Source organism: Bison bison, unplaced genomic scaffold (assembly GCF_000754665.1).
Source record: "Bison bison bison isolate TAMUID 2011002044 unplaced genomic scaffold, Bison_UMD1.0 scf7180017864160, whole genome shotgun sequence".
Classification (NCBI taxonomy): domain Eukaryota; kingdom Metazoa; phylum Chordata; class Mammalia; order Artiodactyla; family Bovidae; genus Bison; species Bison bison.
The window spans coordinates 8823211-8836535 of NW_011494732.1; the positions used below are offsets into that span (position 1 = coordinate 8823211).

The 13325-nt window shown below is 40.5% G+C and overlaps 1 protein-coding gene across 2 annotated transcripts in view; it reads left to right on the forward strand.

Annotated features, from left to right (window-relative positions):
* Positions 1 to 13325, forward strand: part of CIT (citron rho-interacting serine/threonine kinase) — a 176061-nt gene that overhangs the window by 45342 nt on the left and 117394 nt on the right. For both annotated transcript variants that reach the window (XM_010841399.1, XM_010841398.1), the window contains exons 8-9: positions 3078 to 3281; positions 4769 to 4922. In XM_010841399.1, coding sequence (XP_010839701.1) covers positions 3078 to 3281; positions 4769 to 4922 — 358 coding nt within the window. The remainder of the gene's footprint in view (positions 1 to 3077; positions 3282 to 4768; positions 4923 to 13325) is intronic.

Here is a 13325-nt window from a genome sequence, read left to right on the forward strand (position 1 = left end):
GATCCAGTGGATGTTGGCAATTTGATCTCTGGTTCCTCTGCCTTTTCTAAATCCAGCTTGAACATCTGGAAGTTCACGGTTCACATATTGCTGAAGCCTGGCTTGGAGATTTTTGAGCATTACTTTACTAGCGTGTGAGATGAGTGCAGTTGTGCGGTAGTTTGAGCATTCTTTGGCATTGCCTTTCTTTGGGATTGGAATGAAAACTGACCTTTTCCAGTCCTGTGGCCACTGCTGAGTTTTCCAAATTTGCTGGCATATTGAGTGCAGCACTTTCACAGCATCATCTTTGAGGATTTGAAAGAGCTTAACTGGAATTCCATCAGCCTCCACTAGCTTTGTTGGTAGAGATGCTTTCTAAGGCCCACTTGACTTCACATTCCAGGATGTCTGGCTTTAGGTCAGTGATCACACCATCGTGATTATCTGGGTTGTGAAGATCTTTTTTGTACAGTTCTTCTGTGTATTCTTGCCACCTCTTCTTAATATCTTCTGCTTCTGTTAGGTCCCTACCATTTCTGTCCTTTATTGAGCCCATCTTTGCATGAAATGTTTCCTTGGTATCTAATTTTCTTGAAGAGATCTCTAGTCTTTCCCATTCTGTTGTTTTCCTCTATTTCTTTGCATTGATCGCTAAGGAAGGCTTTCTTATCTCTCCTTGATATTCTTTGGAACTCTGCATTCAAATGGGTATACCTTTCATTTTCTCCTTTGCTTTTCACTTCCTTTCTTTTCACAGCTATTTGTAAGGCCTCCCCAGACAGCCATTTTACTTTTTTGCATTTGTTTTTCTTGGGGATGGTCTTGATTTCTGCCTCCTGTACAATGTCATGAACCTCTGTCCATAGTTCATCAGGCACTCTGTCTATCAGATCTAGTCCCTTAAATCTATTTCTCACTTCTACTGTATAGTCATAAGGGATTTGATTTAGGTCATACCTGAATGGTCTAGTGGTTTTCCCTACTTTCTTCAATTTAAGTCTGAATTTGGCAATAAGGAGTTCATGAACTGAGCCACAGTCAGCTCCTGGTCTTGTTTCTGCTGACTGTATAGAGCTTCTCCATCTTTGGCTGCAAAGAATATAATCAATCTGATTTTGGTGTTGACCATCTGGTGATGTGCATGTATAGTCTTCTCTTGTGTTGTTGGAAGAGGTTGTTTGCTATGACCAGTGCGTTCTCTTGGCAGAACTCCGCCTTTCCCCTGCTTCATTCTGTACTCCAAGTCCAAATTTGCCTGTTACTCCAGGTGTTTCTTGACTTCCTACTTTGGCATTCCAGTCCCCTGTAATGAAAATGACATCTTTTTTGGATGTTCGTTCTAGAAGGTCTTGTAGGTCTTCATAGAACTGTTCAACTTCAGCTTCTTCAGCGTTACTGGTTGGGGCATAGACTTGGAATACTGTGATATTGAATGGTTTGCCTTGGAAATGAACAGAGATCATTCTGTTACACACACATTAAAAGACAGAAGTCTTGACTCAGGCTTCCTGACATCAAGGTTGCCTTTTGACTGAAGCTACTTACAGTTCCTCAAGCTTAAGTTGTCCTGTCTTAGACCAAATGTTTTCTCCTTTCTCCTCACTTTGGTCTGTCAGCACAGGCCTGTGAGTTTCTTGGGTCGTGTGACCATTTAGTTTTTCCAAGTGTGTGTTTGTAATGGAAGTGCTATTGCCCAATGGCTGACTGGTTCAAGAACAACAATATCACACTGTTCTCTGGGTTTAGGGTTTGAAACAAACCTGTGGTGGGCCTGAGGGAAGGGGTGAAAAGAGAGAGAGTAGGAAGAATGAATTTGTTTTCTTTAACAATGGGTCTTTGGGAATGGGCAAGATTAAAGTTTCAGGCTGGAAGAGCTTGGGGCTTCATCACTGGTTAAAGGAGATTCCTAACATTTTCTCTAAACTTATTCACATCAAAGCAAAGCAAATTGATTTTCTTGATACAGAGCCCAGCCTTAAAGATGTGTGGTCACACCTATAGAATCTCTTAGCTCAAATAGGGGCACTGAATACCCTTTAATGGGGGGAGAGTTCTTTTGTACCTTGTAACTACTGATATGAGAGGATCCTTTTTAGATATAGGGTTATTGGGCAGCTGGTCAACCTAGTATGTGATCAGTATCAGGCCCTCTCGTTCAACAGGGAAGGTTAGAGAGGTGATCTTTCAACTTCAGATTTCGTGGCTCAATAAAACTTCAAGACAATTTTGAAGACCCAAAGGTTGCCAGCTTACTAGGTTGCCTAGGAAGGAGTGGGAGTGAGAGATAGAAAACATACCTTTTCATCAGCATCATTTCAAGAAACAAAGGATGTTTAAACAATAAACCAGTCAGAAGGACAAATTCTCAGAAATAAGGACAGCTCCTTAAATGGAATGTGTTTAGCTTTATAAAGAGACAAAGCTACATTGCCCTGATATTTCTTTGTCAAGGTCATGTGCTTGAGTGCCATAGGATTGGAGGGCTCCGTGTTTCGGAACAGTGGGGAGAGAATCAGAGGAGCAGGAGTTGGGAGTGAGGAAAATGAACTCATTAATAACATTTGACCTCTGGTGTAAGTTATTTATTGTATATTGCCTTGTGGGTGGGCCGAATAGGAATATTGATTCCAAATATTTGAACTTGAGATAGAACACATGTTATGATATTGTATTGCCAGCTAGCTGCCAGTTTTCCAGTACAGGGTAGATTGATCTTTTAGATTCATCTTTAGATGTTATTATCATTTTACTGTTTCCCTAAGTAAGAGAAGTTGTGTTGTATCAATAAGAAGTATCAGGAAAGGCATCTTCCTTTCCAGGTATGTACCCAACTCTCATTTGTGTAATCAAACAGTGTATATCATCAGCAACCCTGGCCCCTTTGCCTTTGGATTACATTATGTGCTTTTTTTTTTTTTTTTTTAAGTGAGTGACTCATTTGCATTTCCTGATGCTGTGCCACTTGACAGAAGGTTCAAGTGCCTGGGAGAATAGTAATCAGAGGCAAATCAGCTTATGTCTGAATTGTGGCTGCTGGCAATCTATTTGAGGATAATTGAAAATTTGCTGTGTTCATTTTATTTGTGGGTTTCCAGGTAAATGCCAAACTCCCGGTTGGTACTCCAGATTACATGGCCCCTGAAGTGTTGACTGTGATGAATGGGGATGGAAAAGGTGCCTATAGCCTAGACGGTGATTGGTGGTCAGTGGGAGTTATTGCTTATGAGATGGTTTATGGAAGATGCCCATTCACTGAAGGAACCTCAGCCAAAACCTTCAATAACATCATGAATTTCCAGGTAAAGAGCCCTTATTAGATTCTGAGGTAATATTGAGAAATGTCATTTTAAAATGGTGTGAATGAACATTTATAATGTAAACCAGAAGTTCCGGATAATAACAATAGCAAATACTTTATACAGCACTTACTCTGTGCCAAAAGAAATTCTAAATGCTTTGTTAATTGTATTATATTGACTCTCAGGTGCCAGTAATTTTAAGTCTATGTCATCATTTTAGGTATCATTAAAAAGGAAAAACTGCTGCCAATTAATGTAGGATATTTTATTGATTATAAAATGTTTTGATTACAGTGATGTTAAGTGTGAGTAAAATGGGGGTCATAGGATTTATGAAATATAGTTCATTAATTTGGCTAATCCTCAAGCAATCCTGTGAGGTAGATGCTATTATTGTTATTATTTTCATTTTACAGATGAGGAAACCAAAGCACAGAGTGGTTAAATAACTTGCCCAAAATAGCACAGGCAGTCTAGCTTTGAAATAGATGCTCTTGGTATGCTATACTGTTTGTTAGTGCCACCAGCTGTCAAATATGGTTAAAATTCAGAGACATGGATAGAAATACTAATAAACACATAAAGTAGAATTAAAGCTATCGTATAGAAACTATATTTGTCATTATATTAGCCTGTTTTTTAAGGATATGACAAATATCTATGTTTTAGTTTCAACAAAAAGGAAAAAGAGTTTATTTCACAGATTTTTGTGTATCATCCAATTTCTTCCAGGGATGCTTAGTACATATTTTTCTATATAAAATATACTTTTTGTATCCTTAATACATACATATATTTCTTGCTATTCTTGTGTCTCCTCCTGAGTTAAAATTTCCCCCGAGATGATGTTTAAGTCTCACCTGTTTCCTTCATTTCCATCCATCCATTCAGTAATGAGTAACTCGCCCTTGGCACTGTTAGGTACCAAGTTTGCAGTGATGGGCAAGGAGAAAGGCACTCTTGGCCTTCTTTCTCCATTACCACATGGAAATCAAAATACAGTGTGTATGTGCAAAAGCAGAGTACAGGGGGAGCACGCAGAGGGAGTGATGGAGTGGAAGAGGGAGGTGGGAGGTAGGGAGGGAAGGAGGGGCACGGATTGGGGTAGGCCTTCTGAGCATAGAGAACAGAGTGATTTGTTCAGGCAGCTTTAAACAGTATATCATTGTTGGATGGCAAAGAGTGAGGTGGGGAGTGTAGCTAGGTGAGACAGAAGAGGGTACAGAGATCAAGTCATGAAGGGTATTGAACCCTTGCAAGGGAGCTAGGCCTATTGATGTGAAGAGAACATTTTCTTTGGGAACATGCCTTTAGTCCAAAGTTAAGAGGACATAAAACTTCCTTCTTAAAAAAAAAAAAAAAGAAACTTGAATATATGAGAACTACTTTTTTGTTTTATTTATTTGAGAACTACTTTTTAAACTTTGAGATGCGAGAAGCTGATTTGCTAAGGGAATATTTCATTAAAAAAATTTTTTTTGAAATAGCGGTTCTTGAAGTTTCCAGATGACCCCAAAGTTAGCAGTGAATTGCTTGATCTAATCCAGAGTTTGTTGTGTGGCCAGAAAGAGAGACTGAAGTTTGAGGGCCTTTGCTGTCATCCTTTCTTCTCCAAAATCGACTGGAATAACATCCGTAACTGTAAGTAGAATTGTGTTCCTTCAGTTCTGGTGTTGGGATTAAGAAACACTTAAGAGTGATCTGAAATTATTCTGCCTCCCAGAAGCTGGTATAAATCATATAAGTAAAGGTTTTAATTATCTATAGGAATGGAAAGGGGTAATGATGTAGCTGTCTTGAGTAATATTTCTACTTGAACATCATTTGCGCAGAACTGGATCATTAATCAAACTCTGTTTATGTGGCCTTTGGAGTATTATCCCTCAGTACATTAGTGGTACAGATTGATGGAATCTGAAGGTTGTCACTTGGTTTGACAGAATTTCTTCCCAGAGGAAGAGTGGACCTGGCTATTTTGTTCACAAGATTAGGAAAAAGACTCAGAGATTAGGCAGAGTGCCAGCATTGCTCTGCTAATGGCCAAGCCTGCCCTAAAGCCATAAATGCCTTGCTGTGTTTGCTTGTTTCCCTCTAAAATGTTTGTCTTTGCTCACAAGCGTGTATGATGCATATGCACAGTGGATTCATTCATACATCACTTTGTTATCAATTAGTGCAAACTGAATTCATTAAAACAAAGACCTGATTTATTATCTACAAGTCCAAAATACTTGATGTTTTACAAGTTGGTCTTTTTTTTTTCAACCTTTTTATGCTTGGATGTGTTGATTGAATGCGATCTATAATCCGACTCAGTGATTAGCACAGATTAGAGCCTGTAGGAAAGCCATTGGCCCGGTTGAGTGTCTGATTTTTGGTGATGAGGGGAGGCAGGGAAATGGAATCCATTTCTAGGTGTCAAAACCAGGCTTCTAGTTGGAGCTGGGTTGTAACTGTAACCTTCTGAACCTTCGGCTGAAATATAGGAGTTGGGTTAAGAGCCATTATTGTCCAGTTGAAAGCCATTTCGATGGTTTCTCTAACCCTCTGCGAAAATATCTTAAGTAGGCCATATTTCTGTAAATCTCTCGTGGCAACTTTTTTTTCTCTTCTGGTAGCCACGTTACTATATTTTTCAAGTCTTTTAGGCATCAACCCCCAAATCTCCACGATTCAGGGCTTTTAATCGGCAGTATATTTTCAGTGCAGTCTTTCTTGCTTTTGGAAAGATTTGATACAGTTGTTTCTTGTTGCCACCCAAATACTTAATCTTTTCTTGCCTTACCTTTTTTATCTCCGATCTTAAATAAGCAGCTCATTTTCTTATTCTTGTCTTTGCCAGTGGTCTTCACCCAAGTAAGTCAGCAAATGGTGATTGATTACCCAGGTAACTTTATTTTGTATTCTGGTAAACCTTGCTGATGTTTTGGTATTGTATTAGAATTCCCATATTTTGTTCTAGTCTTTTCTTCTCAGGCTGTTTATAGGTTTTAGGTTTGTTGGGCTTCTGAGGCGTTGGCCCCTGCTGTGGGGCCCCTGCTGTGCATCACAAAGTCTGTCTTGTGGGAAGTCATGGTTGTCATTGGGATGAGATGATTCTGGGATAGGTCACTGTACACTTAACCATCTTAGCACTTGTTGCCTCCTCTTCACGTGAGAAGACTCACTGTGTCTTCTGTGACTCTGCTTAATATTTCCATATCCTAATAAATATCTGCTTAGTTTTTCCTCATCTTTAACATGTTTCTCACTTTCCCATAAAGAGTTCATATGAGAGAATTCTCACCCAGCTGAATCCTGATTCTTTTTTTAAATATATTTTTAAAAATAAAAATTGTATATATGTGAGACAGACAATGTAAAAATTTGATTTACATCCACACAGTGGAATGGTTACTACAGTCACGCTAGTTAACACATTCATCTGCTCACAGTTTGCTCCCTCCTTTCCTGCCTCCCTCTTCCTCTTCTTTCCTGTCTTCCTTCTGTCTCTCTCTCTCCCTTCCTTTCGTGAGAACATCTAAAATCTACTCTGTTAACAATACAGTATTCTTAAGTATGGTCATCACACTGTATTAACACATTAGGTCTCTGGGACTTGTTCATTCTACATTACTCCAACTTTGTACATGTTCTCATTTCCCCCAACTCTCCACTTCTGGTGACTGTTTTTCTACTCTGTGCTTCTGTGTATTCAACTTTTTTAGATTCCATGTTTGAGTAAGATCATGTAGTCGTTTTCTTTTTGTGCCTGTCGTAGTTCCCTTTGCATCATGACTTCCAGGTTCATCCATGTTTTTGAAAATGGCAGGATTTCCTTCTTTTTATTTTTAAAGGCTGAGTAATATTCCTTCACACCTATTTAAATATCCATTTGTCCATTGATGGACACTTAGGTTATTCCCGTTATCTTGGCTACTGTGGATAATGCTGCCATGAATGTGAGAGCACAGATAGCTCTTTGAGGTGCTGATTTTATTTTCTTCTGTATACCCAGAAGAGGGATTCCTGGATCACAAAGAATTTCTATTTTTAATTTTTTTTGAGCATCCTTTATACTGTTTCCATAGTGGCTGCACCAATTTATCTTCCTACCAACAGTGTTCATGGAGTCCCTTTTCTGCACATCTCCACCAATGCTGATTACCTCTTATCTTTTTGATGATAGCCAGTCTAACAGGCATGAAGTGATAGCTCATTGGTGGTTCTGATTTGCCTTTCCCAGATGATTAGTGGTACTGAGCACCTTTTCATACACCTGTTGGTTATTGCTATATGTCTTCTTCAGAGAAATGTATTTTCATGTCCTTTGCCCTGAATCCTGATTCTAAAATTCTGACAGAAACTCTTGATGGTTTTTATTTTCTAACTCCCAGCATAGTGGTTCTGAAGAGTCATAAAACACATTTGCCTTAAAGGAACTTCGAGTAATTTTAACAGCCCTATTACTTTGGAATAATATCACATTTATAGAAAAATTGCAAAGATAGTAGAGTTCCCACATAGCCTTCTTCCAGTTTCCCCTAATGATAACATCCTACATAACAACGTCACATTTGTCAAAATAAGATTATACGATTAATTAAACTTCAGACTTACTCCAGTTTCACCAGCTTCCTCACTCATGCCCCTTTTTCTGTTCCAGAAATCCATCCAGGGCACTATATTGCAATTAGAGTGCTTGTGGCTGATGGCACTTATCCCGGCTGAGGCACTTAATGTAGCTCAGCCAGTGAGTGGGATCTCCATGCCCTCTGAGGATTGATAGGGCCTTTTCCTGGTAGTTCTCAGGCACCCCTGACTATGCAGAGAGCTGTGGTATTAATTGCAGTGTCTCCTAGCAGATTTTCCTGTTTTTCACCAACCTTCGTTCCTTGGGTATTTGTAATCAGCTGAGGGTTTGTGACTGAAAACATTGCTGGACTGCATGACATTTGAGCTATTTCCTAACTAGGTAGTTCTAACACAAATTATGCCTTTGTCCAGTCCCATTTTTCATAAACACACATTGAGTGACTCTCATCAACCAAAGCACTTGAAGTCATTAGGTTTCCTGAGTTCCTGGTTGCTGCTCAAATGCTTTGTGGTTCCAGGCTGTTGAATATTTCCACTTTCCACACAGGAGATTGTCCTTTGATGAAAGAAACATTAGCTTTTCTGCTAGTTCACCCTCAATTCCTCTTTTTCGTATTATAACCAAGGAAAGGAAGTAATGCTTAACACAGCAGGTAATAATCTTCTAAAACTCATTATCTTAAGAGGTGGTCCAGGCAGGATATATAAATGCAGTTTAAGAAGGATCTGGGCAAATGGATGAGTGACAGAATTGGGAGTGGTTACCGGGAGAAACTAGGCCAGGCCTTGGCTTTGACCCCAGAGGTCAGATCGAGCAGTTAGTCTTTTGGAGCATTTAGGTCCTACCCCTTGGAGTTGCTGTGGGCACCAATGCGCGAACCAAGACTCTGACCTAGTTCTGGGATGTTTGTTCTCCTGGCAAGTCAAGAGCGCTCTGCCACACTCACGGGCCACTGTGCATCTGCTGCCCTGATGTGTCACTCCCTGCCTCACGTGATCAGATGTAAAGTTGAGTTTTTAGCTACTGCTTCTTATTTCAAGGCTGCTTTCCAAGTTTCAGTATTGGTCTTCTTAAGTATCCTAGTTGCCCTGGGCTGTGCAATTCCAGTGAAGTTTCAGATATTGGGCAGGAGTCTGATTGTGCCCTCTGCCTGATTTTCTGGGCTTCCGGAAAGCTGAAGCCAATCAGTCCCCCTCTGTCATGCCTTTGGGGTTATGCCTACCTTTCCCAACATCAGGCACCTGCTCCGTCAATGGCAGACTTGTACTGTCCAGTGTGCCCTTCTACTCACATCTTTTTAATATCTTCCCCCAGAGACATAGTGATGTAAATAGAACCAGCACACTTGCACCTTTCATCCAAATCCACCACGACTCAACAGTGAGAAATGCATAATGAGAGTGTTGACTCTGGATCGTTTCCTAGAACCTCTATAGCTAATGCTCTAGATAACTTGTTTTTGTCTGTTGATTATGACACAGGCTTCTTCTTTTGAGTCATCTTCATTTTACTCTTCTCAGAAAGGCACAGTTCTTGTAGAATTACTTTTGAGTTTCCAGGTTCTTAGCATTTGTCACACAAGTACATTTCATTTCCATCCAGTAGTGACTCAGTGGTGGTCCAATGCTGATCAGCCCTGAGATAGTCCCCTGACAAAGAGGTCTCCTTCGTTGTTGATCATTATTCACTACCTGGCCCCTAAGGGCCATTGCAAAGTTGGAGGCGTACAATCCTTTGATTACTCCATAAGCCTAAGGGATAAGGCCTTTGGTTTAAAGGAAAAGGATTCTAAAGCTTCCTATCCTTGGGTAGGAAATTCTTAAATGTTTTTGTGTATAGAAATCAGCATCATGAGACTTCACTGGGTATTTTACTCCAGTCCTGTAGTCTGATAGGAAATACTGGTTAAGTAGCAACTGTTCTGTGCCAACTACCAAGTATTTAAGTATATATTACACTATGTTACTTCAAAACAGTTCAAAGAAAAGGATTATTGTACCCATTCTACAGATATGGACACAGTGGTAACTTGTCCCAGGTCATATAGCAAGTGAGAGAGAGGGTCTGGATTCGAGTTGAGGTCTGGGTGATTCTAGAATCCTTTCTACTTTATGCAATACCATGCATGCTCTATGATAGATAGTTATTAATGTTATGGTGATGACAAATAGTACCCCTGTTTAGTCTCTGTGTCTGTTCAAGCACATTTGGAATTTGTAGTAGTTTTGAATCTACAGGATTCATCATGATATTTGAGTGCTGTGTGCTGTATGTTAGGTGCTGTAGCTCTGTGGATGAACAAATCTGGATACAGCCCTGCCTTCAGTGAACTTACAGTCTAAATTATAGGTCCCTTAAATAGAGCTGTAGTCCTGTTTAAATTTCCATTCCTCAAAATGGTAGAAAGTTTGGGAATTTCCTGGCAGTCCAGTGGTTAGGACTCTGTGCTTTCACTGCTGAGGGCCTGGGTTCAGTCCCTAGTCGGGGAACTAAGATCCTACAAGCCGCATGGCGTGGCCAAAAAAAAAAATGGGTAGAATGCTTTTAATGCTTAGTAGGTCACCCACTGGCTTACTGAACCACATATACTTGATCTTAAACAAAATGTAGACTGTGACCCAGTGACCCCTTGCCTATATAGAGCATCCTGTTCTTTCTGCGAATTTATTACCACCACTGCCCCACCCCTTGCCTCAGATCTAGCCTGGGAAAGGACCATGTTGGATCGATGACCCAGTTCTAAAATTATGATTTGTAGTCTCCAGGTGAATTGAGGCACTTGATTCATGTTTTCTGTTTATTTGAGGTTATGTGGTTTCTTAGCCTCAGCACTGTTATTTTAGGAATAGATAATTATTTGTTCGGGGACTGTTACGTGAATTGCAGAATGTTTAGCAGCACCCCTGGGGTTTACCCGTAGATTCCAGTAGCTCTCTGCGTCTTGTGATAACCCAACACGTCTCCAGACATTTGCCCAGTGTCCCTTGTTGGGGGGTGGGGGAGCAGTACAACTGCTCCCAGGAGAGAACCATTGTTTTAGAAGAATTGCTCAGATTGTTACCAGGGGAGAGAATATCACAGTAAATAGAGTCACTCAAGACTGCCATTGCTAACCCGCAGTGGAACTGTAGCCTGGGGTCAGGGGGACCCTGCTGTGTTGAGTGTGGTCCGTGGACCAGTAGCAGCATCATCATCGCCGACATCATCTGGGAGCTTGTTAGAGTTGCAGACACTCAGACTCCCCTCCACCCCAGACCTGCTGAGTCAGAAACTGCACTTCAGTAAGATCCTGAGAAATAAGATTCCTGTGTGTAGCATCTGTGAAGCTCTGCGAGAGGAGAAAATGAGATCTGTCAGCCTTAGTTTCTTGCTCATCTTGGCACAGTGCTCCATGCTTTGTCCTCTGGGCTGAGGGTAAGGGGAGGCAGCTTTTTGGCTAAGAACTTTCCCAGGCAGATGGAACTGCTTGGAAACACAGGATTTTAGGCTCTGCTTTTGATAAATTTAAAGCTTTTCTTTCAGATGGACTTTATATCTTTTGTATTTTTCAAGATGGTGGTTTAACGTAATCTCTTCCTGCTGATGGCAAATAGATAGTTGTAATAAAGACATTTGTATACCTTCTACATCCCCCGCCGCTTTCTGCATTACTGTTGTCTTGTATTCACTTTTTTTTCTTATAGTTGGTCTGCATCATATTGTGTTGGTTTCAGGTGTACAGCATAGTGATTCAGTATTTTTGCAGATTGTATTCCATTATAGGTTATTTACAAGATAATGGGCATAACTATTTAGTTTTAAGGATGGATTGTTTCCTTTATCAATACTTTTTAGGTGTGTTTTATAACCCTTTATTGAGCACCTACTATACCTAGGGGCCCTGTAAGGCATGCTAATGCATATTATTGTCCTCCTAAAATTTCTTTGAGGCCGGTACTATATTTGGTCCCACAGTACAGATGAGAATACTGAGGCCTAAAGAGATGAAGCCTCTTGGTAAAGGTCATGGAACTAGTAGTTGGCAGTGACAAGAGTCTAACTAGGGTTTCCCTGACCCCAGATTCACTTTACTTTTAAAAAATTTACTTGAAAAAATACATGATAAAAAAAAATTCAAGCAACGCAAAAGGTTAAACAATTAAAAAAGTCACCTACCCTCTCCATGCCCAGTGCCTCTCTCTAAAGTGAACCATTATTATCAGTTTCTTGTATAACTTTCCAGAATATTCTGTACTAATACAAACAGCAGTATTGTCTGCACTCTTAACTGCATTGTTGTGCCGCCTCCTAAGAATTCAGGAATTTTTATTGTCAGGCTGTTTTCCTGCATCGTTGAGAAAAATGAAGAAGAAGGCTTTGTACAATCCCACTGTGCTGATGCTTTGAATTCAAGCTGTCCTGACATTAATTTCTGATGAGCGGTTCTCTCTTCTCAAAAGAACACCCCTTATGATTTTGACATGAATATTTCATTTATTTATTTTTGGTTTTCTGCTTTTAGAATAACATTATGTCAGGAACTTGTATGTTTGTGTGTGTGTGTGTGTGTGTGTGTGTGTGTGTATTTTAAAAGTCTGCTTGTTTGGAGTTTTTTTTATCATCTAATCAGGTATTTGGCCAGATTTTGTTTTTGAAGCTAGTTTGTGGAGGACAGTATCTGTGCGTTTCTCCATTCAGTTCAGTTCAGTCACTCAGTCTCGTCCGACTTTGGGACCACATGAATCACAGCACGCCAGGCCTCCCTGTCCATCACCAACTCCCAGAGTCTACCCAAACCCATGTCCATTGAGTCGGTGATGCCATCCAGCCATCGCATCCTCTGTCGTCCCCTTCTCCTCCTGCCCCCAGCCCTTCCCAGCATCAGAGTCTTTTCCAGTGAGTCAACTCTTTGCATGAGGTGGCCAAAGTACTGGAGTTTCAGCTTCAACATCAGTCCTTCCAATGAACACCCAGGGCCGATCTCCTTTAGGATGGACTGGTTGGATCTCCTTGCAGTCCAAGGGACTCTCAAGAGCCTTCTCCAACACCACAGTTCAGAAGCATCAATTCTTCAGCGCTCAGCTTTCTTCACCATCCAACTCTCACATCCATACATGACTACTGGAAAAACCATAGCCTTGACTAGACAGACCTTTGTTGGCAAACTAATGTCTCTGCTTTTGAATATGCTCTCTAGGTTGATCATAACTTTCCTTCCAAGGAGTAAGAGTCTTTTAATTTCATGGCTGCAGTCACCATCCGCAGTGATTTTGGAGCCCCCCAAAATAAAGTCTGACACTGTTTCCACTGTTTCCCCATCTATTTGCCATGAAGTGATGGGACCAGATGCCATGATCTTCGTTTTCTGAATGTTGAGCTTTAAGCCAACTTTTTCACTCTCCTCTTTCACTTTCATCAAGAGGCTTTTTAGTTCCTCTTCACTTTCTGCCATAAGGGTGGTGTCATCTGCATATCTGAGGTTATTGATA